Source organism: Periplaneta americana, chromosome 2 (genome assembly GCF_040183065.1).
Source record: "Periplaneta americana isolate PAMFEO1 chromosome 2, P.americana_PAMFEO1_priV1, whole genome shotgun sequence".
In the NCBI taxonomy this organism is placed as follows: domain Eukaryota; kingdom Metazoa; phylum Arthropoda; class Insecta; order Blattodea; family Blattidae; genus Periplaneta; species Periplaneta americana.
The window spans coordinates 41,195,197-41,221,675 of NC_091118.1; the positions used below are offsets into that span (position 1 = coordinate 41,195,197).

The 26,479-nt window shown below is 33.9% G+C and overlaps 1 protein-coding gene across 7 annotated transcripts in view; it reads right to left on the reverse strand.

Annotated features, from left to right (window-relative positions):
• Nucleotides 1–342: 342 nt before the first annotated feature.
• The window catches only part of LOC138692931 (myosin-IIIb-like), a 519,118-nt gene continuing 492,981 nt past the window's right edge, over nucleotides 343–26,479 (reverse strand). For 5 of the 7 annotated variants that reach the window (XM_069816353.1, XM_069816334.1, XM_069816320.1 and 2 more), the window contains 6 exons: nucleotides 22,796–22,905; nucleotides 20,745–20,933; nucleotides 17,601–17,815; nucleotides 16,126–16,203; nucleotides 13,464–13,706; nucleotides 343–8,807 (listed from right to left, as the gene is read on the reverse strand). In XM_069816353.1, coding sequence (XP_069672454.1) covers nucleotides 8,375–8,807; nucleotides 13,464–13,706; nucleotides 16,126–16,203; nucleotides 17,601–17,815; nucleotides 20,745–20,933; nucleotides 22,796–22,905 — 1,268 coding nt within the window. In that variant the 3' untranslated portion in view covers nucleotides 343–8,374. The remainder of the gene's footprint in view (nucleotides 8,808–13,463; nucleotides 13,707–16,125; nucleotides 16,204–17,600; nucleotides 17,816–20,744; nucleotides 20,934–22,795; nucleotides 22,906–26,479) is intronic. The other 2 variants (XM_069816343.1, XM_069816367.1) reach the window with 2 other exon arrangements.

A 26,479-nucleotide genomic window follows, 5' to 3' on the forward strand; every position in this document is an offset into this window, starting at 1 on the left:
ATAAGGGGTGGTCCTCCAGCTTGGGGGTTGGGCGAAGGGCTAACAACCCATCACCGTAAAAAACAGCTTGTTACGAAACCTAACAATAAGCCTCGGAATGGGACTGATTCTCCGGCACGACCACAGCAAAGGAATAATCTCCTCAGGATAGGGACCAATGGCGGGCTTAGGGCGGCAATGAACCTCCACGTTCCTTAAAAGCCAGTAAGTAAGTAAGTAATTCCCCCCCCCCCCCCTTTCCATGTTTATAGTAGGCTTCAGTGATTTATTTTAAGATTGTAGTTTTCAATAATCACCGCAATTAAGGATGATTTTCCCATATAATAAAAACAATACCATGAATAAATATGGATTTTCCATTTCATAAAATAATTATCATTACAGTATTTAACAGTATACAATATTTATCTGATAAATGATATGAACATGTTTTACAGGGAATATGAAGTTACATATAAAATGCAAATTCTATCACAAAAATTTTGGCAAAACTAAAACACAACAAGACAATAAGCCAGAAGTGAAATGAGATAAGAGGTTTGCGCCAATTAATATAGCACTGACCTGTCATCTTCAATTCACTTTTAGCATTTTTAATTTACTATTACGCTATTAAGTACATAATATTTCTACAGGGAAAACAGTGACCATCTCCAAACTGTCGCTATATACCACATGCAATCTTTCACACGCACAAATTCAGTTTCATCAGATCGGAAAGATCAGCAAAATTTACAGTAACTGTAACATTCTTCTGGTAAAATGTTAGAATACATTTATTGTCTGAATCAAATATTTCTTCGTTACTTCAAATTCCTTCTGCAATTTTCAGAATCGATTATGCATTTTCAGAATCAATGTAGCAAGAAGTACGGTAACTTACATACGATTGGGGGGGAACGGGGGGGTGAGAAAAAAAAAAAGAAAAAAATTAAGTACCTGATAAGTAAGTACCGTACTATGTACATAACATCTATGCTGAAAATGGATGAATTTAATCACGTGACAGTTTTTCAAGTTAGAAACTGTACGTTGTTAATAAAAACATGCCATTTTGCGTCCATTCACATTACATATCCATCCACTAATTATGAAACAGATGAAGATTTGGCATTGTTGGGTAAATTAAAAACATAACAAAGTACACTGGTATAATTACAATCAATAGTAGACTGTGTAATTATTGTAATTATGTTATTTAACTTTGCTCCCTCAGGTTCCACTGTATTACAAATTTGATACATCATCATTTCGATCATTACTTTTACTACATAACTCAGAAGAATAAATACAGCTCTATATCTACACTCCCGATTTAATGCTATGGTTGATTAAATATTATGCTCTCTTGAGATAAAATAATAATACCAGTTTGTTTTAAGTTGTTCGGTCTTCAATTTGGAATTCAATTCGTAACTTCAATCCATATTTAATTTCAGAATGTATTTATCAGTACCTGGTCTAATTGTTTCTAAACTTTTAATTACCGGTACTAATCAATATTTTGTGTACTTATTATAAACGAATATACAAATATCTTTTTCCGTAGATAAATGTATTATGGTACATCTAATGATGTATTATAATATTTATATCATTCATGTTCAGATGAATATATTGTTGAATGTAACTTAACTAGAGCGTAACTTGAGAGTTCACTGCTAATTAAGTTTTGACATTCATACGGTACTTAGAAGCATTGTTTATCCTGATATCAGTGTAAAGTGGTTAATATGAAAATATAAATACGCCATATCGTATTGTATTAAAGTTCTTCGGAGCATACTGCAATATATAAAACTTTGTAAGAGTTCTCTAAAATGTAAATAAAAAAAATCTTTTAAAATTTGATTATAAATTGTGTGTATATACAGTACATAATGAAACTAGGAACTTCATATTGAGTGAAAATAAATTTACTTTTTAAATGTAACATTTGTCAAAAAATGATCTTACTTTTAAGAAGAGTATGATCCTTTTGAAATGACTGCTACTTTTATTACTGCAACGTTAAGAAAGATGGTAATATACTGGTCATTGTAATTAAGTTTGTTACGTTTCAGAAACACTGGTAAAATATTAATTTCTGATGTTAATTAGAAATGAAAAAGTTAAATATCTATTAAATTTCGTATTTCAAACAATTAGTTCAGTATTTGTATTTTGCCTTTTTTAAGTACTGATGCTATATGTGACAAATTGATTTCTGCAACTTAAAAAAATTGTAGATATATTCATGGTCTTCCATAAAAAAATATGTATTTTGTATGACAATTGTCTACTACAGACGTGGACAATTGACGATTTTTATTATATATTTTTACAAAATTTGACTTTCCAATTTATACTACAGTTGACATTTTTGCATATTTCTATCATTAAGTAGACAGAAATGTCAACTGCAGTCCAAATTGAAGAGTAAAATTTTGTAAAAATATGTCATAAAAATCTTCAATTTTGCTAATAATCTGTCCACGTCTTTACATATACGAAGCCAGGGCAACAGTTTTCGTTTTAGTGAATGTAAATTTTCAATAATTTACCACTAGACATCACACTTTCGGTCTAATGTACAGTTAAACCTGAAATATTTGCATGTGGTAAGTTATCAGTGGCAACGTTCTTAAAAGGGTTTTGAGGCTTAGCCTACCCAAAAAATTTGAGTTATTATTCCTAGTAACAGTAGGCCTATAAGTTTGTAATAACGATATATCGTAACACTTGGTTGCACTCCGATCCTTCCATATATTAAGTTCACTGTTGGCAGTCATTCCAGTATGGAGCAAGCAGCGAGGCTTAAGGCAAAAAGCCTCTAAAGGCATGGCTACGACCTTGACTCGCAAGCTTGAGGGGGAACCGGGGAGGGGGTATCGATTCGCTACATCTCCATACAGGACGAGGCTAGCCTTCCATTACAATATTACATCGTGCTATATTGGTGTTGTTTGAAGGCGCTGCATTGCTGAGTTCAGTTTAATCAAAAGTGCATGCGTGTATGTGTGGTACATATTAATTTTGTGTAAAATTGCTCATACTGAGAGAAAACATTGAGGTCATTATTTGTAGAATTAAAAGAGAAACAGTTTTCAAGTTAGATGTATGAAACAAAATGTGCTTACAAAGATAGGAGGTCGACACCATATTTTACAATAGCGGATGAAAGAAGACAAAATAGAAATTTTCAATCGTCATGGTGTATGCGTGCCAAAGTTGGTTTTTCTAACGAAATATGCTACTCATTTACAACAAAGTCATCTTACTCGTACTTTGCCACTTTCTGCTTCACTGTAGCTATTTTGCATTCTTTTTCTGACATGTGTTCTACTCGTGGTTTACAGTATTATAAAATAGATTTCGCATGTAATAATTTTTCCTAGATTGATTAATGTACATTTCTTTATTCACTAATAATTAGCAGTGCTATCATGGTAATTTTTTTCTTGACCTTATGCTCCACGCTTTATTTTTCTCCCTTGAAATATATTTTACTTTCCGCTCTTCTCTGAACGTCACTTAATATAGTAGATGTGTTCAGATGACTTAATAAAATGTCAACATACATGCCCAACTTGGAGTTCGATCTGGTGCTGTAGATTGGACTTCGGCGTAGCTCAATGGTGAGAGCACTTGGTACGTAGAACCAAGGACCTGGGTTCGATCCCCGGTGCTTGAGCAAATTTTTCTCCTCTAATATTAAATATAAATTTAAAGATGTGTTCATGTCAAAGAAGAAGTAAAGAAATTGTTTCGCTTTACCTTTTAATTGTAAAATACGGTTTATTTAAAGAAAATCCTATGAAATTCACAGTAGATGCAAACCCGTTTTTATAAATCCTGGAGTGTTTATTTGCAGTACAAGGGTTTTATTCAACAATTCTTTTACATACTGATATGGTTCTGGAGTTCAGCACTGTTGAGGTGGACCATTTAAGTTTATGAAGATCAAAGAAGATATAATTGGGAACAGCAAGAGATGATTTAAGTTCAGTACAGATCTTCGTGTGCAGAACTTAGGTACCCAGATGTTTTATGGTTCAGCATGGGAAAAATTCTCTTTTCTCCACAAGATTCATTAAAAATGTGTAGGTTCCCATATGCCGTATAGCCATCAGGACAGCACTGCTAATTGGTTATTGAAAGTCAGAGGTCCTATGTGCATGGTTTGAACATGTAGTAGGCAATGGTATAATACAGTACACATTTTAAAATTCTTCCACTATAGGCTACAAAATTTCAAAATTTGAGTTAAACATCTCTCAATTTGGTATGAAGTAATTTAGAACAGTTTGAAGTATTGAGTTAAGAAATATAGTATGTATATGATCAACAATATTGCTATGATGACAGAGGATTAAACATTTTACCAATTGTTTCAGAAGTTAAGAGTATACATATTAACACATCTAACAGTATAACATTAACCATTTCACAAGGCTTGTATACATCATAAAATAAGGCTAAAGAAAAACTGTAAATTTTGCCGATCTGGTAAGTTTACTTTAATATTAAAGTAAATCACTGAGTGATAAATAGACTTTCTGTAGCTATGTCATTGTATGACAATAATACCATACAGTTTGTAATTATTATATTTTATATGAAATATGTGATAATTTAATTATACAAATGAGAAAGATGTATCACAGACACAAACTTCGAAGAGAAAAATTAAAAATAGGTCAGAGGTATCGGTATTTGAAAAATAGAGCAGGTCTGCATCGTTTTGTACATCCTATGCATGTTAACTATTTATGCCAATAAATAATATATGAAGCATTTAATAAATAAGACACTATGTTAAATACAAGTACTAAGGTCGAATAAATTAAATTGGTACATATAAATACATAGCATAAAGAGTTTACATGCTGCAATTATAAGGTAACATATGTATGAAATAGTGTAACATCTTCAGACAGTTTCTTGTATTAAGTAATATCACAGTCTACTATACACAGTCACGAAGCTTGAGTTTTGAGGGTGCTAGAAACAATAAACTGTGACGGTACTATTTTGCATTGCCTGTAATGAGGCGATATTAGCGATCTTAGTGTGAGCAACTATCTAATGTTTGCATATTTACTACATATTGAGCTTCGCGACTGTATATACTAGACTGTGGTAATATGTGTTTGTTTAAAATCATAACTTATGAAACACAGGTAATGCAAAGAATTTAAAGCAATAGACTACTGTGTGACTTTGCAAGCAGCTGTACAAGAGTAAGAGGGCTAGAACTCTTCGACTAAATTAGGCCGTTTATAGATGACGATAAATACTTTTTCTTCCTTTTAAATTAGGATTCAATCCTGTTATATTTCAATCGGTGCTATTGTGTTAGGAGGCAGGTGACCAGCTTTCCTGCCAACGTTTCAATGTTCGTCCCTGAGGTATAGGGGTGTTTAGTATTGCTGTCATTGCGAGTTTTGGTAAATGATCATCTAACATCCTCAATACATGGTTTTCCATCCTTTTCTTCTTGCTTTGACCCATTTTACTATGTCCTGTACATCACATATATTTCTAATTTCCTCATTTGTTTTCCTATCTTGTAAGCTGTATCCTGTGACACTTCTTAAAGTTCTCATTTCTATAGTTGTCAACATTTGTTCAGTCTTTTTCGTTTCAGCTCTCGTTTCAGTAGCATAAGTAAGAATGGGCTTAACACATGTTTTATAGATTATAGTTTTATTTCAATGTCCATGACAAATACATTTTTGTTATATCATACCCAAAATTAATATAATATACAGGGTCATTCATGATTAACTTGCATGTTACTGCAGTCGGAATAATTCCTATGTTCCATGGGTTCGACTTTCAATGACTGTAGAGTTACTATCAGAACTTTTTATTTCTGAAAATCATACTTCTGTAAATGTGCTTCAACTCTCGATTGGTAAACAAAAAACAGATAAATTCTTGCTAGCTCTAATGTTTCGTTAGGTAACCACATATTAGATTTTCTAATGCTGATTTTATGAGCATGTAATTTGTATGTAAGGTATGGATTTTGTGATGGAAATGCTACTGCTGCTTTTGTGGAATAGGCATATCAGTAGCAATTACCACAGATGTCAATGTTTTTTTTATGTAGGACTACGTCTATTCATTCATAACTGGCGCTACAGCCCATTGAGTGTCCGAGCCTATTCCAATTATTTGTAGCCAGAACTACGTCTATAAGCTAGAATGTTTTTTTCTTCAGCCAATATGAGAGTTCACCTCCTAAGTTATTACGTTATTTATGAATCATCCTGTATAAAAATCCACAAGAAGGTTGGATAATACACCCAGAGTTGATCTGTATTAAAGGGAGAAGAGAAAATTACATTATATTCATCAAATATGTACTATCCTGCAAATAGGCAGATATTTTCACATATTTATTTGATACCCTAGGCTTACAGTATGATACCTTAAAACCGCAAAATTATAATTTTGGCAAATTTTAATACATGGCTCTTAACGCACAGAATATCCATATAACAAGACCTTTATAAATTCCACGATGATTTTCTTTCCTATGTGAACAGAAATGAACAAATAATGAGTATGAAAATTGTGATTCGTATAAAACTGTACAGTTTCATCAACGACTGAAATTTTCACGTTTTGAAAACACGGTGCTCAATTATGTTACAAACTCTAAACACTGATTTTGTAATTCTAAAATTTACATGAACGCATCTCAATTTTCAAGTGATATTCAAGGATATAAATTTCATTACAATTATTTAACTGCTACTAAAATTAATTTCCGTTTTTCTGAGAGAAATGAAACAAGAATATCTTTTCTGAATGGGTTTTCTATTCTAACACGCAGACAAAATTTTCTTCAATGCTAAAATGGAAATATTGTTTTTAAATTCCAAAGGATAACATATTATTTACTCAAAATTTTGTTTTTAGCAATGTACCTAATGATTCAAATGTCAAGTCTTGCATGCTGCATTTATATAAATGATTTCTAGTATTTTTTCATTCGCTTCTACATGGTTATGTTATTTCATTTCGACATTTTTAATATTACTAATTTAAATGAGTATTTCTTCAAGTGAGTATGTGAATCTTTCTCATTCATATAAAATATACTTATCTTACACAGGGCTTTCTTTCTTTTTATAAGTTAATGTGTCTCTATTAATAACGATTATTAGAATCCTTCACGTGCTTATAAACAGACACAAACATTAACTGCTCTTCAACACACAAACTTCTGCTTATAGGACTAAATACATACTAGACAGTTCAACATACAGTTAAACATTTCTTTCAGATATAAACATGCGTCTCGTCGAATAAGATAGGGATGGACAATCAATTTTATAATTTATACAATTTGACTAATTTATCGAGGATTAAACTTCGACATTAATATTCCAAAACTAGGGTACCCAATCTTATGGTAAGAACTTTTGTGAAGTTTCTACAATGGTATCAATTTTTTATTCCTGTCTTACAGTTTTATTTCATGCATGTTGTAGGGCCTACACATACATAAGAAAAAATTAATAAATAATAAAGATTACGGCATAATTTAGTTCTGATAATGCGAATTTCTTCTTCTGTTTGTTTATAATATAGGTGCCGGTACCAGTATATGGTCTTTTCTTATTAACAGTATTTTTTAGTTTTCTTTGTTGTTATGTTAAATGTGCAATTTTTTCATATTTAAACAGCAAAGGGAAAATTTAAATAAAGGCACTGAACATATTAGACATGACAATAGCAATAATTGAAAATCAACAATCGGAATATATGTATAATTTTTAACGGCTAGTATAAGCCTAGTTAAGATTTTATTTCATTTTCTGTGCAGGAATTTCTGAAGGACCCACCATTTTCTTAAATTAAACTAAAAAAACCCCTTTTATGTATAACATTACAAATTAAACTGGTGGTGGGGGGAAGTCTTCAAAGAGAGAGTTCCTATAGAATTGCTAAAACTATTCAGAACAATTTTAGGCTATACAAAGGAGAAGATTTATAAGTTGTGAACAGAAGGAATGATATGCAAATTTGGTTCAGTACCAGTACCTTAAAATCGAAACCAACAACTAAGAAAGAAATTTAGATCAGGGGACTTTTGGGTATCACTGTTATTCATGCAAGAAACGTACACTTGACCACTCACCTTACTAAACAAATATCATTCATTCGTGGCTGGTGTTTCAAAACTTGAAAACCAACGAATGGAATGCATTCATTCTAACTTACGGTACATTTTAGCATATTGGAATATTGAACATTTCCGGCAGATGAGTGTTTAAAGTTCACTGAAATAAACGTCCACCCCAGGCTAGGGCATCATAAGATGGCACCATTTGGCCAGGCAAGACCAGATAACAAGAAATTTAATAATATTTATAATTTATATTTTCCTGGGATGAACAGGTTTTGCTCTGCGTTTACTGGGGCTGTCACCCAGTTGGTTTGGTGGAGTTATGCTTGTGTTAGATATGTTCGGTCTTCCCCCTTCAACTCCTCCCACCAAGATGCCTTTCCTCTTGCGGAGAGACTCTGTGGGAGGATGCTGTGTCGGTCGCAGCAGCTGCCTGAAGTTGTAAGGACCATTGAGGTCCGTATCTGCTTGATCACCGCCCCCTGTGTGCTTGTCCGGATGCCCCCTCGTGGGTGTCTCAGGAGACTGAGAAGTTGAACGAAGGAGGCGACGGAGGTCCGAGGCTGGACTGAATGGTCCACTACCATTATTATTGTTATTATTATTGTTATTGTTATTGCTGTTAGACTGGATTCGTGGTAGTCGGCTTGGTCCCCATGGATGTTCATTCTGAAGTCCACTGCTGAAAGGAAACAATATATTTAATTTAGAATAAAAGTTTTGATATTACATCACGTACAGATGGAGATGGTACATTTTAGAAACTTAAAATTAAAAAGACAACGGAAATGATAAATGATAAAATCTTGATCATTTCTTAAGTTAGCTTCTGATATGCCATTTTGCTCGAAAAAACCTGACAATCCTGCTGCCACAACCACCAACACAGCTCCAGGTTAACAAGTGGGGTTTGGGACCCATGGTTGCATTTATGTTGGACTCCTAGGCAAGGATTATGTGTTATGACTAGGGACTGGATTTTTAGGTTTTTAAAAATACCATTTTACGTTTCTGGAATAAGTGAAATAGGCTTTTTTTGGGTTTTATGTCCAACCTGTGAAAGAGGTCGCAAAAACTAGGTCAGATCATTAAAAATGTATCCTATTACCAGTTATTCTTAAAAAATAGATAGGTATATATTTATTCTATCAATAGTCTCTAAACACACACTTTCATCTCAAACAGCAGAAATAACTAAAATGCTCTCTCAATTAATATCACTCAATAAAAGAATTGTATTCCAATGGATACCATCCCATTGTGGAATCCTGGGAAACGAGAATGCGGATGCTTTAGCAAAGAAGGGCAGCACTGCTACTTACAGACCTGTTACTAAATCTACGTATTACTCTGTGAAGAGATTTATTAAATCTACATACTTATGGCCGGTTTTTCCAAGTATTGTTAGAAAATTTAACGACTGTTAAACTCTAAACAGTTTGTTAATTAATAAAACTATGTTTTCAACACCAGTTTGGTTTAACAGATTGTTAACAGTTTGTTAATTTTAAATGTAGGATTTCGGGCAGTTAACTCGTTTAACAGTTAGTAAAATATGGCCGATGTCTCCACAGCTGTTCGAACAAAAGTTGCTAAATTAATATTTTGTGTCTCTCTGTTGGGAACGTTTAGCATATGACTGGTAATATAACATTTAAAAATTACTTTGGATTGTTTAAATACATCAGTGTTATTTTATTTCTTTCGTATTTCGTATCCATAATAGCAATGAGGAAATATAACCTTACTTTGTAATTATTATTAGCACGTCACCTACAACTTTCATTTGTCAACTGTTTGTTTATGGAGCGTGGCCTACTATAACAGGTTGTCATTTTATGCAAGTTTCATGACTCACTCTATAATATAGAAGTTAAAGATTAATTTTAGCCAATCAAAAATTGTCTTACATGTGTAGAATCATTACCAACTGCTGTTGAGTAGTTAAAATAGTGCTAACAGACGTTATAGTTAAGTGTTGGTTATCTTAAACAAAATTGTATTGAAAAAATGGGAAATACATTAACAAAGCGTTAAAAATAAACAGACTGCTAATTTAACATTCGTTAAGCAAAATTAAACATTACTTGGACAAACTGGTCATTAGACTTCAACAAACAAAATTTGACAATACAATTCCAAGGGAAAAAATGGAACTCTCTGCATCAAAATCCACAGTTAATTCCCGATTTACCACGAAAATCGTCTGTAGCTGCATTTTATAGATTGGCAACAGGCCATGATTGTTTGGCCAAACACTTGCATAGAATTGGAATATATCAGTCCCCTAACTGTCCATTGTGCAACTCAAACCAAGAAATGGATTCGGAACACCTCAAAATCTGTGCTTCAGTGGCTAGCCATGATAATATCTTTGAAAAATATTGGAGTGCAAGAGGTCAAATGACTCTATTGTCAAACACCTGGCATTAGAAAACAACAACAACATATTTATTAAGGCAACATGGACCACGAAACTGACCTTTTCAAGAACCAAACTATTTATCAAAATTTATAAGGTTCGAAAATTTTGTTCCTTCCCCTTTAACATTACTTGTAGTTTGAATTAAATATTGTAACAATTGAGGACCGTTTTTGCAAAACTTGCTAAGTGCAAAATTTGCAAAATTGAGATTTTGATGAATTCGTTAACATAAGGCAGGCCTCTACATGATGTTAAAGCTGTCTTGGTAAAATTGGATTATTTCTCTTATTGTAGTGTGTCAAAGTGTGGTCGTTTTTTCAAAACTTGCTTTCTCCTAAGTGAGAGATAGGAGCAAAATTTGCTTACTACAGTGTTTTGTCTCTCCTGTAAAATTTAGTTTTTTCAGTTAGCAAGTTTTGCAAAAACGGTCCTCTACATAAATTTCAATTTTCAATAGGTAAAAGGTATAGTACACAACTTTTGAATTAGATTTGTTCAAACTTGATCAAGAATTATTTTAAAAAGCAACAAGCAAACAAACAAAACAACATTTTACTGGTACTGTACCTGGTTGCAATACATGACCAAATACTTTTCAAGATTCTCGACTGAAGTTTTTTCTATTGTCTCTCAAAATACATTTGAAGGATGAAATGGTTCTTTTGACAGCACATGACGTCATAGGTGTAAATGTCATTGCTACCGGTACCACTGCAGCAGGTATCCAAGGTAACTGACAATTGAAGCTTTCTCCTGCTCCACACATTTTTTATTTTTTCAAACCCTGGACTCCTCTGCAATACTTTCTTAAGTTTTGTATGACGGCTTCACCCACGGGTCCTGGTACAGTACTTGTTCCTGTAGAAGCGAGTCAATGACACCAATTGCATCTTTCAGTTGCAGCGTCAAAGATCCCAAGTACTCAATATATTTTGGAAGATCACTGAAATGTGCCTTGAGGAAAGCAAGGGAGCCATAGATGTTGTCACTGCTAAGTACAGATTTTGCCTTAGGGATTGAGGCAGCCTTCTCCACGTCGAGAGAGTGTTCTCTCTCTCGAAATGTATTGATATTTCTCTCTAAAAAAATCAATATATAACGTAGTAAATATAGAATAACACTTATCAACAATGATTTAGGGTTTTTTAAGTTCAAGTTCAGCCCATAATGTCCCCTCGGGGCGTGGGCCTCTTCCTAGGAAGGCAGCTGATTAAGGCGATCCTGGTTAGCCATGCTGGGAAGGATTCTCTAAGGTTCAATTTAGGTTTTTTTAGGTTCAACAGAATTCACATATGCGACTCCTACGATCATGATTGGGAAAAGTATTGAAGAAATTAGGAGTTCAGAAGCGAGAAAAAAAAAAAAAAAAAAGGTAAAAACCTACAAATCTGGTCCCTGGTTATGACCAACTCCACATTAGAACCTTGTATCTCTAAGCCTCTATGGCTTAGTCTAAGCAGGATTCGAACCTACATCGAGCACAATAATATTAAGTCTGTAATTAATGTAAAATACAATGTCAAAAACGCTGTTTTAAAACACACACTTTTTACTAACTGTGAGAGCAGCAAATAGGTACTGAAACGGATTAATCAACACTGCGATAGAACTCAGGGAAGTACAGTCAGCGTTGCCTTATGATATGACCATAAACTGAGACACTGGTACCTCTTTTACAATGTTACCATTTGTGTCAATGTATAAATAAAAATACTGAAGGATTATATGCTCTAATACTGGTATCTGTAAAATCTGGATTTTTACCAATCCTGACTGGCTTTAATCAGGATTCGAGATTCCAACAGGGAAATCGGGAGAATCTCACCTAAATTGGGATACTGGTACCTGGCAAGCCTGTGTGACGGTGGCAATAAAGTAATAATGATGTACCTATTATTTTGTAAAAATTTGACCAAAAAAAAGTCGTAAAATTAATATAGGGTAATATGTTAAATGCAGTGCTTTGAACGGAGCATAACATAAAATACCGGTAACTTTACTGCATTCAAATAAAATTTATATGTCTAGTTAAGAAACATCAGTTGCAAACAGTTGACTCGAATAGGATTATTGTAATATTAAGGACGAATTTTATGTCCTAAAAACATATCAAATATTCTTCTAAATAGTCTTAAAATTACCCAAATATTCTCTTCAAAAACAAAAAAAGTATTCTCTTAAAGATTACATTGATTAATGTAATATATGAAATAACATTCGTACCTATGGTATTGGTATTAGTTTTCATAATTCATTCTCTTTCAATTTTTTCTACAACAGTTACTTGAAATAACATTGTGATACAATTATCTTCTCCATATTCTCTTCAGCGGAATTTAAAGGCTGAGAAAATCCTCTCACATACAATGTACACTTTTTGTAAAATGGGATGTAAGCCTATTTTGTTGCTAACCTAACTTCAACTTGTAATACCTTTTTGAGGTCGGTTAACCTCTATTTCCAGAAAATACCTGGTTAAATTTAGATTGCACTGTTTTCCATTTCCTTCCATGTGCATTCATTAAACTTACAGTCAAATAACGACAATTCTTTACCAGAAGCATAAAATCGCACAATACGTTTGAATGTAACATTACATGTGTGTCATGTGAACATTAATTCCACTACAGAAATAACAACCGAACAAGAATTAGCAAGTAAATAATTAATAACTTAAAAAAGACACGCGCACGCACTCACACTTTAAAATATGCACTTACATTCTCTACCACATCAAATAACTTATTCCTCAAACCCTGAAATATGCATCTATATTCTCCCTGAAATTTTATATTCTGAAAGCATTTGTGCTGAAATACCATCATACTAAAAATCAGCAATGTATGTACTCTCACACGAAAATGTATGTTTATATACAAAATTCTCATCCTTAGTTATAATAAAGGATTTTACCTGTCCTTTACGCCTCTAAAATGCTGATCCGCTGCGCTTTCTTGCTTGCTACCAATCTTTCCGTACCGAGGTAGCATATTCTTATTATTGTTATTGTTGTTGTTCGACTGCTGTCGGTTGGCCTGCAATGCGGCATGGTGCCAGGAACTCAGTAAGTGCCGCTCTCTCAGGACATTCTCACGAGCCTGTGAGGAAAGAAGTTCGCGGCGTTGGGCATCCATGTCAAGGGTCTCCATTCGGTTCCTGTAACAGTATAAACACTGCAATCAATCAAGTATTCGAAATGGGAATGATGATAATGTAATACAAGTTCTATTCACAGTATATTCTCTACGGACATAGTAATAATGTGCAAAAATGTGTACTTGCAATGTCTGTATATTTCTTCCCTTCATGACCTCCCTCGATCATGATGAAAAGACCCATTTTGTGATACAAGACAAATTCAGAAGACAGGATAGAAAAAAGAAAAAAGAAAGAATAAAGAAAGGTACAAAAAGAATGAAAAGTAAGAAAAGAATAAAAGGGAAGGAAAAGGAAGGGAAGAGAAAGAGAAGAAGCAGAAAAGAAGAAGTAGCAATAAGAAAAAGAAAAGTTCGAAAGAAGGAAAACAGGAAATAAATAGGAAAGGAGAAAAGAAAGAAGGAAAGAAACAAAAAGGAAGGGAAGGAAATAGAAGTAGGGAAGAAAGAAAGAAAGAAAGAAAGAAAAAGGGACTAAGAATGAAAGAAAGGAGAAGGGAAGAATAAAAGAAAGAAAGAGGGAAAAAAGAGGGAAAAGAGGAGAGAAGTACGAAGGAAGAGACGCAAAAGAGAAAGAAAAAGGGAGGAGCGTAAAAGGAAGAGGCAGAAAAGTGGAAATGAAAAGAAAGACAAGAAAGAGAGGTAGGAAAAGAAAGAAAAAGTGAGCGAAGATACATAATGTTATAAAGTAAGAACGAAAATAGAAAAATGAGGAAGAAAGAAAAACTAAGAAATTGAACAAAACGAAGGGAAAACAAAGGGATAAAATACAAAAAAAAAACATAAAAAATAAGGAAGACGAGAAAAAAGGGGGAAAGAAAGGAAGGAAGGAAGGAAGGAAGGAAGGAAAAATAGAAAGGAAATGAAACATGAGAAAGGAAGAATAAAAATTTATGAATAATGATGAAAACAAGAAAAAGTGAAGAAAGGAAAAATAAATGAACAAATAAAGGAACTAAAAATGAAGGAAGAAAGAAAAGAAAAAAAGGAAGAAAAAATTAAATACGAGGAATAACTGAAGAGAAAAGAAACAAAAAATATAAACTAAAATGAAAAAGGATATAAATATAGAAAACTAAAAGAATATGGGAGAATGAAAGAAATATGAGAAAGAAGGAACGAAGTACGAGAAAAAGGATAAACAGAAGGGAATGAAATAAAGAAAAAGAAACTGGAGAAAAGAGTAAGAATATGAAGGAAACAAAAAAATAAATATTTAAGGAACACACAAGCGGACAACTAAAGGAAGAGAAAGGAAGGATATCAAGAAATGCGAAGATAAACTACAACTAGGGAAAGAAAATGGAAGGGAAGAGAAAGGAGAGAAGATATGAAATAAGGCGAGAAAGTAAAGTAGGATACAAAAAGAAAGGAATAAAAAAAAGAGAAATGCCAGCTAATACAGAAAGATTGTTACACAAATACAATAGAATGAATTTTATAAATCTTTATTACACAAGGAGAAACGAGTGTTGAGTGACTTCCGCCGATTTTAGAATAGACACCGACGCACTTGAACTGCCAACATAGTAAAAAAAATCACTACCTGTTCACCACACTCAAATCGCTTTCACTTCATCTTGACGAGGATAATAAAAACCTAAACTAACCTAACCTAACACTAAAATCCTAAACTAACCTAACCTAACTTGTCGCATATTCGCCTATACAAGGCATAACAAAAGCCTAAACCATCCTAACCTAACCTGTCACAGTTTCGTATATGCAAAGCATAATAAAAGCCTAAACTAACCTAACCTACTTGTCACTAAAATCCTAAACTAACCTAACCTAACCTACTTGTCACAGATTTGCCTATACAAAGCATAACAAAACCCTAAACTACTGTAACCTAACCTGTCGCAGATAAGTACGTAAGACATAATAAAAGTTTAAACTAATCTAACCTGTTATAACACTCCATTTTCTTACCTCTATACACTTCCCTGAGGTATGGAAATGGCCGAATTTCTATCCCACTGGAACATTGCAAACTAGCGTGAAACGTTCGTAATGTCTCTAAGTCATGTTGGTACGACATGCAAGATGACTGAAGATGCATATCCACAATAGGAAATGAAGTCACTCAACGCTTGTTAAACTTTCAATACTGTATCACTTCGGAATAGTTTGTTGCTTTCGCGTGTTAAATATTAGGTACATATCTTGTTGACTAGTTGACCAGACGAGGACCAACCAGTTCTGAGGATAGCCCATAACAGGCTGAAACTAGTCAACAAGTTACTGTACCTAATATTTAACATGCGAAAGCAGCAAACTACATATTCCGAAGAATGAATTCACCTTCTTTTGTACAAGATATCAGTGACAATCTTGATGATAATGCGAAAAACAAATCCTTGATTTCATAATATACGCAATATTAATAATTCAAGATGTCACAAAAAAAGTTAACATACCTGACTGGACGTAACTTATTCTCAATCTTTACTAGAGGATGATCCCATGTATTATCATCTCCAAATTCTGGAGATGGACTGCTCCCACACCATCACATGCATTAACAAGAAAGCAGCACAAAAAGACAGCATCAGCATGCAAGAAGTGCATCAAAAACTAACACCCAGGACACACAAATCATTTCTAAACAAAATGTACTCCGTTTAATCTCGTTTCTATGAAAAACAACAGATTATCTATTGCGACATACACCTACAATGCAAAATTAATGCTCAGTAAATGAAGTAAAATGCGAGAATAAAGAAGTGTGCAATTAAAATGAATTCATTATAATAAAATTTTGTTACAATTAAACATTGGTAGAACGTCAAAAAGAGTTCTATCTTGTTTAATATTATTTACCTATCTAAAAATTACAAATAGTTTCCTGTTATCATAGTAATTGTTAGTAAACGAATGTTAAGAACTCCATACATGCAAAGACTTATGTACTTGGAAGTAAGTCTGTACCAGTACAAACCTAAATCCACAGGCAAATCTTCTCGCGAAAACTATTACGGCTTTCGACCTGGAAGTAAGTGTCCAGAGTTCAGACATTCCTTAAATTTGTCCGACTATAGCGCTCTCAAAATTAAGCCGGAGAAAAAGTGAACATACAAACAAACGAAGCTGCGAGCATGTGGTCTGTTTTGTTTTAAGCTGTTCTCTATAGCAAAATGATGGCAAACAATGAAAGTGCATATTTGAGAAAGTATTCTTACGCATTTCTATTAGAATTTATAAGAATGTTAAATCATGGAAAATTAAAAGCAAAAGGGAGGAAAAGAAAATGAAGGAAACGAAGACTTTTGATTAATATTAGAGGAGAAAAATTCGCTCCAGCACCGGGGATTGAACTCGGGTCCTTGGTTCTAGTACCAAGAGTTCTCACCATTGAGCTACGCCAAAGTTCAATCCACAGCACTGGATCGAACCTCTCTCCTCCAGTGTTTTCCCTTTGTGGCCTGACTCCAAGTTGGGCATGTATGTTGACATTTTATATAAAGTCAACTGCCATTATACAAGGAGCGCACTCAGTTGAGTGACTTGGTGGCCGGGATTCCACAGTAATATGCACAGTAATCTGTACAGTAATATGCACTGTTACTTGACGAATCTACGTAAAGATTATTATTTTTTGGTCCTACAGAATACATCTGTAATGAACTTTGGCGTAGCTCAATGGTGAGAGCGCTTGGTATGTAGAACCAAGGACCCGGGTTAGATTCCCGGCGCCAGAGCGAATTTTTCTCCTCTAATATTAATTGACAATAAAATGACAGACAAATGAAGGTTTTATGCACAATTATTTGCTTGTTAAGAACTTTAAGTTAAAATTTACCCATTCCGCAGTCTAAAAGCAACAGCTCACAGCTTGAAGCTATGCTGTATGAAGCATTAACATAAACCCAAGCAACGCAACATTTGTGCCCACCTGCTCATTTCTTCCTGCAGGGCCTCGTAGTATGAGGCTGCTTGGTTGGGCCTTGCTGCAGGCTGCTTCTTGCCACCCCTGCCTATAAGGCCTGGCACTACTTGGAAGCCTTGTGGTCTCACGTAGTCTCGTGGAGGGTCACCGATTTCAGACATGCGGACTCCTGGCTTGTTACGACGCAGATACTTGTGGGCCTCTTGGTTCGACATGTGCACCTGTAATTCAAATTTCACATTTTAAAATAGTATTTTCTTTATCTTAGAAAGCATGAATGATAGAGATATTCCGATAGTCAATATAATGTAACATAATCTAATAATTTTATTTAAAGTTCAGTCTAATTGACATATAATAGTTTAAAATCAATAACACTTACAAATGTAAATGATCATTGCATATTATAAAATTGAAATTCAAACGTTTTCGGCCTTGGGCATCATCAGGCATTTGACTCACAATATCTTATACAATTTTTACTATGTCTTTGTTGTGAAATGTGTACCAGATAATTGATATTTACAATCTTGTGTATATTAATAAACAACTAATTACATGGTTAACTCTATGATATATAACAATCTGAAATTTAAATAAATACAGATATTAAACTTATATGTAATAAAATTGTAACTAAAATGTTATGTTGTTCTTATATTTCTTAATTATAAAATTGTGATCATTAAAACAACATAATGAAAAACCATATGATTCCTCTTAAATTGTTTTTAACATAAATACAAAAGGTTAATACAGTGAAACCTGTTCAAGACGGAAATGACATGGTCCTAATTTTTTTCCGTTGTGGACAGGTTTCCGTATTATTCAGGTGTGAAGTTAAAATGGAATATTTTATCATTTGCATAAATGAAAAACAAAATGGCATGCCGCAAATTGTAGGAATTACAAAATATTCCCTTTAACACTACTGACATTAAATCAGCTTCCTGTCACTTATTTAATTGGTGAATGATCTTGATGAAAATCTCATTTCCTGTATAAATTGTAGCGTAACTCACTCATTAAACACTGTAAAGTTTATTAATTACACTAAATTTAATATCTAACACTATATATAATACTGTACTGTATATTACAGCACATTATTTAATTGGACTAGGAGCCTAGAAGCCTTGAATTCTGGATTATCTAATTTCTTTGCCAGTTCAAGGGTTTTCTTTGCAGAATAAGTCCAGAAATTTGCATGATCTTTGAAAGGGCAAGAACAATCAACTCCCACAACAGTTCATTTATTTCTATGTAACCAGTTGTTTTTCTCTTTCTTTTTATGTCACCATTATTGACCCCAAGCCACTCACTCATGATACGGCCTTTATTTTTGAAAGTGTTAAGTTACACCAGAGTTTTCCATTCATAAATTTCAACATCACTTTCCATACTCTTCGTTTCTCATTTTCCTCGATAACTTTTACTTCATCAATTATTAATGATAGTGCAACATTTTTACGCAACTTTTTTTTATCACGAAATCGCTAATACACTTGCTTTCTACCCAGCTACGACAGTATACAGGAGTGAAGCATTGAACATCTTTGAAGGGACTCGTCTGCCTAGTCAATAGGGTAATAAAATTTATGACCATCAGGCCAACACACCCTCGCACCCTCAAACATTTTACAAAGAAAACTTGTTTTTATTTTAGTGACCTACTAGTATTTCGTACATTCCTTCAAAGCACATACTGTTTCAAAATATAGTTCACATTAAAGTAGTGTGTCCAAAATATTATTTCCGTTTTGAACAGTAGCAGACAGTTTCCGTTTCCACGTTGGACAGTTTCTGTTTTATTCAGGAAAAATTACACATAATACATATGAATTTTGCTGGGACCAATAAATTGTTCCGAAATAGACAGGATTCCGGATTATTCAGGTTCCGATTTGAACAGGTTTCACTGTACATAACTTAGTGCAGTATATAAGAACTTAAATAATGGATTCCACCATTGAATGGATTGCCAAATCAATGAAATCAATGCTCGCACCACAAACACTCAACTAATAGAAGTATATTGGCCTATTATGAAGTTTAAGAGGAATCATATGGTTTTTCATTATGTTGTTTTAATGATCACAATTTTATAATTAAGAAATATAAGAGCAACATAACATTTTAGTTACAATTTTATTACATATAATTTTAATATCTGTATTTATTTAAATTTCAGATTGTTATATATCATAGAGTTAACCATGTAATTAGTTGCTTATTAACATACACAAGATTGTAAATATCAATTATCTGGTACACATTTCCCAATAGAGATATAGTAAAAACTGTATAAGATATTGTGAGTCAAATGCCTGATGATGCCCAAGGCCGAAAACGTTTGAATTTCAATTTTATAATATGCAATGATCATTTACATTTGTAAGTTGATTTTAAACTATGGTATGTCAATTAGACTGAACTCTAAATAACATTATTAGATTATATTACAGCATTTTCTTTACTAATAAAAGATAACTTTTTAAATGTCTCTTCAAGTGCACCAAATGAAATGTTTTAATCGAACAATGACAAGTTTATTTTGGAATATGTATTATATGTCTTTCCCATGTTAAATTCTATCGTACCTGGTTAACATGTTTCGACTTGTTATTGGCCTTCTTCAGAACTGGTTGTTGCTGGTCTTGGCACCTTTTGTTTTGTTTCCTGTGGGGGTGTGTTTGTGTAGTGTAATGAGGAGTCAGAGAGTGTGTGTGTTCTGAAATTGAGTTGTGTGTTGAGAATTTCATTTGGATGTGTTTTTGTGTGTCCGTATATTTCATATTGTTCTAGTGTGTTTAGTTTCTGATTTTTTGGTTGGACGTGTAGTATTTCCATGTCTGTGTTGATGTCTCTGTAGGTGTGGTTAGCATTTGTGACGTGTTCTGCATATGTGGAAGTGTTTTGTAATTTTGTTATGGCTGTGATGTGTTCTTTGTAACGTGTTTGAAATGATCTGCCTGTTTGTCCTATGTAGAAATTGTTGCAAGTGTTACACAAACAAACAAATACAACCACACAGGCATATACAAACTCAAATGTAACCCGGATCTCTAGCTGAGCTCTAGTAGTTCAGGTAACAGTCTACCATGATTGCTAGTGTAATGTCTGCAAAATTACATCGAAATCAGTACTTACATTATGAGAGAAGGATATGAGTTCAGCCTGTCTGTCTGGCGCCTTGTTGGCTTGTTGGTTGTGATTGGAAGCTGGTCTGTTCGACTTCCTGCGATGTTGCTGGTTTGAAGGTGGCTTTTCTCCATGACGCCAGCTTCTGTAGTAGCGTTGAATCACAAGTACAGCATCTTCTGGTGTTAGACCTTCACTCTAAAGTGAAAAAAAAAAAAATTTCAATATTCGATAGCAAGTATGTAAGTGCGGAACTACCTATAACCATTACAATCGAAGATAAGTTTAGTACAGTTCAACAATTATAATGATTATATTTAAAATTAAACTAAATGTAATAAAAATGAAAAAATTAAAATTAAAAATGTTAGTATTTTAAAATTGTCACGTGATAGAAAAAAACCGGACTTCAGATCTTTAATCAGCACACTCAAATCAGGGTTGGTACACTTGTTTTTGTTCAGTAGCAAAATCACTGTAGACCAGTGATATATTTACATGGCTAATTTGTGGTTTGTCAAATCATTCATATTGCACTGTCTGTGAACATCATTTGGGAACATGCATACCAAAGCAAAAAAATACGCTTTCAAGTTGGGAGATAATTTGCTTATCCAGTATTATTGCTTATTTCTTCTGATATAGGTCCACCAACTTCTTATTATTGATTGGAGATGAGGTCGTTGCTATCACTACAAACAGGAAACATGCAATGAGCTCAGTAGTTCGGATTCTTGCTGTCGGTAATCGGAACTAGACTGTTTTATATTTTGTTCACTTGTGTCTGCTGAATCGATTATTTTTATTTTATTGGGTTATTTTACGACGCTGTATCAACATCTAGGTTATTTAGCGTTTGAATGATATGAAGGTGATAATGCCGGGGAAATGAGTCCGGGGTCCAACACCGAAAGTTACCCAGCTGAATCTATTATTATTATTATTATTATTATTATTACTGTTAGCAAGAGCAGCAGTAGCAGTAGCAGCAGCAGCAGCAGTAGTAGTAGTAGTAGTAGTAGTAGTAATAGCAATAGTGGTAGTAGTATTAGTGGTGGTGGTGGTGGTGGTGGTGGTAGTAGTAGTAGTAATAGTAGTAGCAACAGCAGTAGTAGTAGCAGTAGTAGTGGTGGTGGTAGTAGTAGTAGCAATAGTAGTGGTGGTGGTAGTAGTAGTAGTAGTAGCAACAGCAGTAGTAGTAGTAGTAGTGGCAGCAGCAGTAGTAGTAGTAGTAGCAACAGCAGTAGTAGTAGTAGCAGTAGTAGTGGTGGTGGTAGTAGTAGTAGTAGTAGTAGTAGTAGTAGTAGTAGCAACAGCAGTAGTAGTAGTAGCAGTAGTGGTGGTGGTGGTAGTAGTAGTAGTAGTAGTAGTAGTAGTAGTAGTAGTAGCAACAGCAGTAGTAGTAGTGGTAGTAGTAGTAGTAGTAGCAACAGCAGTAGTAGTAGTAGCAGTAGTAGTGGTGGTAGTAGTAGTAGTAGCAACAGCAGTAGTAGTGGTGGTGGTAGTAGTAGCAACAGCAGTAGTAGTAGCAGTAGTAGTGGTGGTGGTAGTAGTAGTAACAACAGCAGTAGTAGTGGTAGTAGTAGTAGTAGCAGCAACAGCAGTAGTAGTAGTAGCAGTAGTAGTAGTAGTGGTGGTAGTAGTAGTAGTAGTAACAGCAGCAGCAGTAGTAGTAGTAGTAACAGCAGCAGCAGTAGTAGTAGTAACAGCAGTAGTAGTAGTAGTAGTAGTAGTGGTGGTGGTGGTAGTAGTAGTAACAGCAGCAGCAGTAGTAGTAGTAGTAGTAGTAGTAGTAGTAGTAGTAGTAGCAGTAGTAGTGGTAGTAATAGTAGTAGTAGTAACAGCAGCAGCAGCAGTAGTAGTAGTAGTAGTAGTAGTAGCAGTAGTAGTGGTAGTAATAGTAGTAGTAGTAGTAGTAGTAGTAGTAGTAGTAACAGCAGCAGCAGCAGCAGTAGCAGTAGCAGTAGCAGTAGTAGTATCAAATTATTTTTCTTTTCTGTAGAAATATGGATATCCAAAGTACTGGTAGTAATATTTTAACAATAAAAGTAAATGGGTACCTCCAGAGCTCTCTTTGCTGTATCAGGATTGTGATGCGTTTGTAGTACCCTTCTAACGCGAGCTTCCAGTTCAGGGCCCCATCTCCGTCTAACAGTGTAACCTCGGAAATCTGGAACACATGATTTTTTATGAACATAAACTTCATTGATTAAAGTTCACGTTAACACTTTGTTAAAAACATAAACTTATTTTTACAAATAAAATATTTGTTTACTCATTCATATCCAAGATACAGAATAGTTTTTATGCTAGAATCTACAATATAATGTTCAAGTTATATAAATTTACTACCCAAAATACGAGTAAATAGTTTAGAAGAGTGTAGGTAGACTTCGAAACTAATGATGATGTCAGTTGTTGGATAGCAATCACGATAACTTTCAATCTCTCTCACAACCATAATGCACATACCTTTCCTAAGTCTGATTATAAACAATATCTGATTTATCCCTTACAATAACACTAGTGTTAATATAAATGAGCCAAATGTCTCTGTCTCCTAAATCGAGATCACTCATCCTGCTTGTGGTTTTCGCGTGATTTACCTGAGACATTACAACAAATGTCAGGATGGGCTCTAAAAGAAAAATGTGCTACGGACCTAATTTACCCTCCATTTAAGTTATATGTTTCGGACTTCCATAATCTGGGGTTCATTTACCTGTGACTGGCAATGGAAACTTGGCTTCAGCTATACTTCTTCCCTCAGTTGGCAATTGCGTTAGTAGTCGTGTGTTCATTGCTGATGATTGTGCTTGACTGCCATTCTCCCACACTTTAACATTCTTCATTGTTACACCCACTTTTCAACTTTTTCCCCGAAAAATTTTCTGAAGTCCCTTACGTGGTATGGAGTGAACAAAGTGAGACAGATGATCTTTAGCCTAGAAGCTCACATAAAAGTTAAAATGAGTCCCAAGAACCTTACAAGGACGTGCACTCGTGTACATTTTAGGTTACTTTCCGTCCCTTTAACCTCAATCATTCATTGAATGGTTTAAGCATGTGTTCAGAAAATACTCATTGCAAAATGCATCTATCTTTAATGTTATACTGCAGTGGTTAGACGAGATTTCTTATTCAGTACAGTACACAATATACATGAAAATAATAAATAAAATATATTTACCACAAATATTTATGCCACGAAGCACATTTGAATACTGATCATGACTATAAAGAACGCACTTCTTCACTGAGAAGTGAGTAATAGCAAGCTAACAAAGACTACTGGTTGATGATGTCATGATTATTGATAAATTATACTCCTTTCACAACTGCCTCACGCTACAACTTGCAACAACTTCTGCCTCCAACAGTAAATTTTTCCATTCTACTCTGCTTTGTAGGTTCCAAGTGATATAGAGGAAAAATGATACCAAATATTTTTTTGATAATACAGTAAAACTCTCTTAACCAAACTTTGGTTAACCGAAATCCAGCTTATTCGAAACGTCGCAAAAAAAATAAATAACAGCCAATGTTTTGTTTATCCCTGCAATATTTTGTTCATCCCGTACAGCATACCTACAAATTTAAGTGTCAATGTCCTCTCAGCAATGCTACATCTGTTTTCCACCTCCATCTCTCAAATACAGTACGTTACTTGTTTTGTATAGTAACCGAGCGTGGCCATTCCCATTAACTTCATTTAGGTCAAAATTATATAAATTCTTGCATAACAGATTAATTACTGATTAATATTTGTTACTTATAATGAAACTAACATCTGTCCATTCTTATTATTACCATTAATTTCTCTAAATAGAATACAAAACCTCTAATGGCAAAATCTCATTACATTAATATTCTCACAACATCAATATATTTTATATTTATATTTTGCTCCCTATAACATAGTTCTAGTAAATTAATTCTCATAATTTTAACCAACTAGTTATCTCAACTTAATTACAATTCTTTACATATTGCATATAGACTGAATTGAATTACATTAGCTCAAAAATTAAGTTATTACTTTTTCTTATAGGCTTTATCTCAATTTAAATAAACATGTACTAGTCGTTAAAACTTAAAATGAAGAATATTGCTGGAGAATCTTTTAAGTATATTGTAAATATTCATAATTTAAATATGTATGTAACTATTGTATTGACTAAGGCTGGTTGAGTGGAAGAGAAGGCCTTATGGCCTTAACTCTGCCAGCGAAAATAAAACATTCTATTCTATTCTCCTCCCACCTACCCGATTATGGTGTATGCATTCGAGGTAAGTTTCCAATTTCTCATTAATTTTAGTTGTGTCGCAGTTATTACGTTATTGGTACCGGTACAATCTTATTTTTTAGTTATGCGAGTGCGATGTCGAGTAAAAGAAAACGTGTTGTTCTATCCAGAAAGGATAAGTTAGAAGCTGTGAGACGTGTGGAAAGTGGCTCAATCTTGCGAAATGTTGCTTCCCATTATGGAATAGGAGTATCAGCCGTCTCTGATTGGGTTAAATGTAAATCCAAACTTTTGCAACATTCCTGCAAAATACCGAATTCGAAAACAATGAAAGAAGCTCAATTCGAAAAAATAAAACGAGGCTGTGTTTCTATGTTCTTCCAGGTGGCCTTGCGATATGTTGAAGGGAGCAGTGAAGCGACACCTGCAGAGATTTTACCCATCAAGCCGTAGCGTAATATTGGAGTTCGCAAAATATGCGAGAAAAAGTGACAGAAGATGATAATTGATTATTGGATGTAAAATAGATGTGGCAATATTAAATTCATTGAATTTTTGTTTATAATTTACATGCTTAACGATCTCTGTTCCTTCCCACTTTTACCAAAAATATTTCTCATCGATTATACGAAAAAATCAAGTTATGTGAAAGTGCTCCGTCTCTATTTCAGATAAACGGAGTTCTGATATAATATAATTTTTTCGGAAACAATGAAAATTGCATTAATCTGTGAAATAAAATTTCAGATATACACATTCATATATAGAAGTAGGGTATATCAAGCTTTCTTCAGATATATTAACGTTTCGGGATTCTCTGGTTAGCGTATATAAAACTGGATAAATATTTTAGATTGCATCACTGTCAGTAATTGTTCATGATTTAAGTCACGAGAGACCTCTTTTATAAAAAAATCAAAATGTCCAGTAAAAACAATGAAATTGTAGACTTAAAATCAAGTATTCTGAGAACATGCATTTATCTTAGTACCGGTATCTACTTATTTAAATGGTAACTTCTTTCAAAAAGTAGGCCTATCCTACAGGCCTACTATTTTTCAGAGAAAGGACGACACTCCATATCCCCCATCAAGTAGATGACATTGATCATTGTTATTTACATGCAATAATATAAAGATGGTTGCATATCCAATTCTCTACATACAAATTTATTCTGCAAATATAGAGTAGTTTGCCTACCACGCACACGTGAAAAACTATTGCCAAGAACAGTTTTATTTTCAGAATGACATCATCTTTCCTTTGTGTAAAGACAGACATTTGTTTCAAAGAATCTTCTTGCTTCTTTCTACATACCAGTAATTGAAGAAACAAATCCCAATGTTGTGCTTCAGTCTTTATTTTATCATACTTACTTACTTACTGGCTTTTAAGGAACCCGGAGGTTCATTGCCGCCCTCACATAAGCCCGCCATCGGTCCCTATCCTGAGCAAGATTAATCCAGTCTCTATCATCATATCCCACCTCCCTAAAAT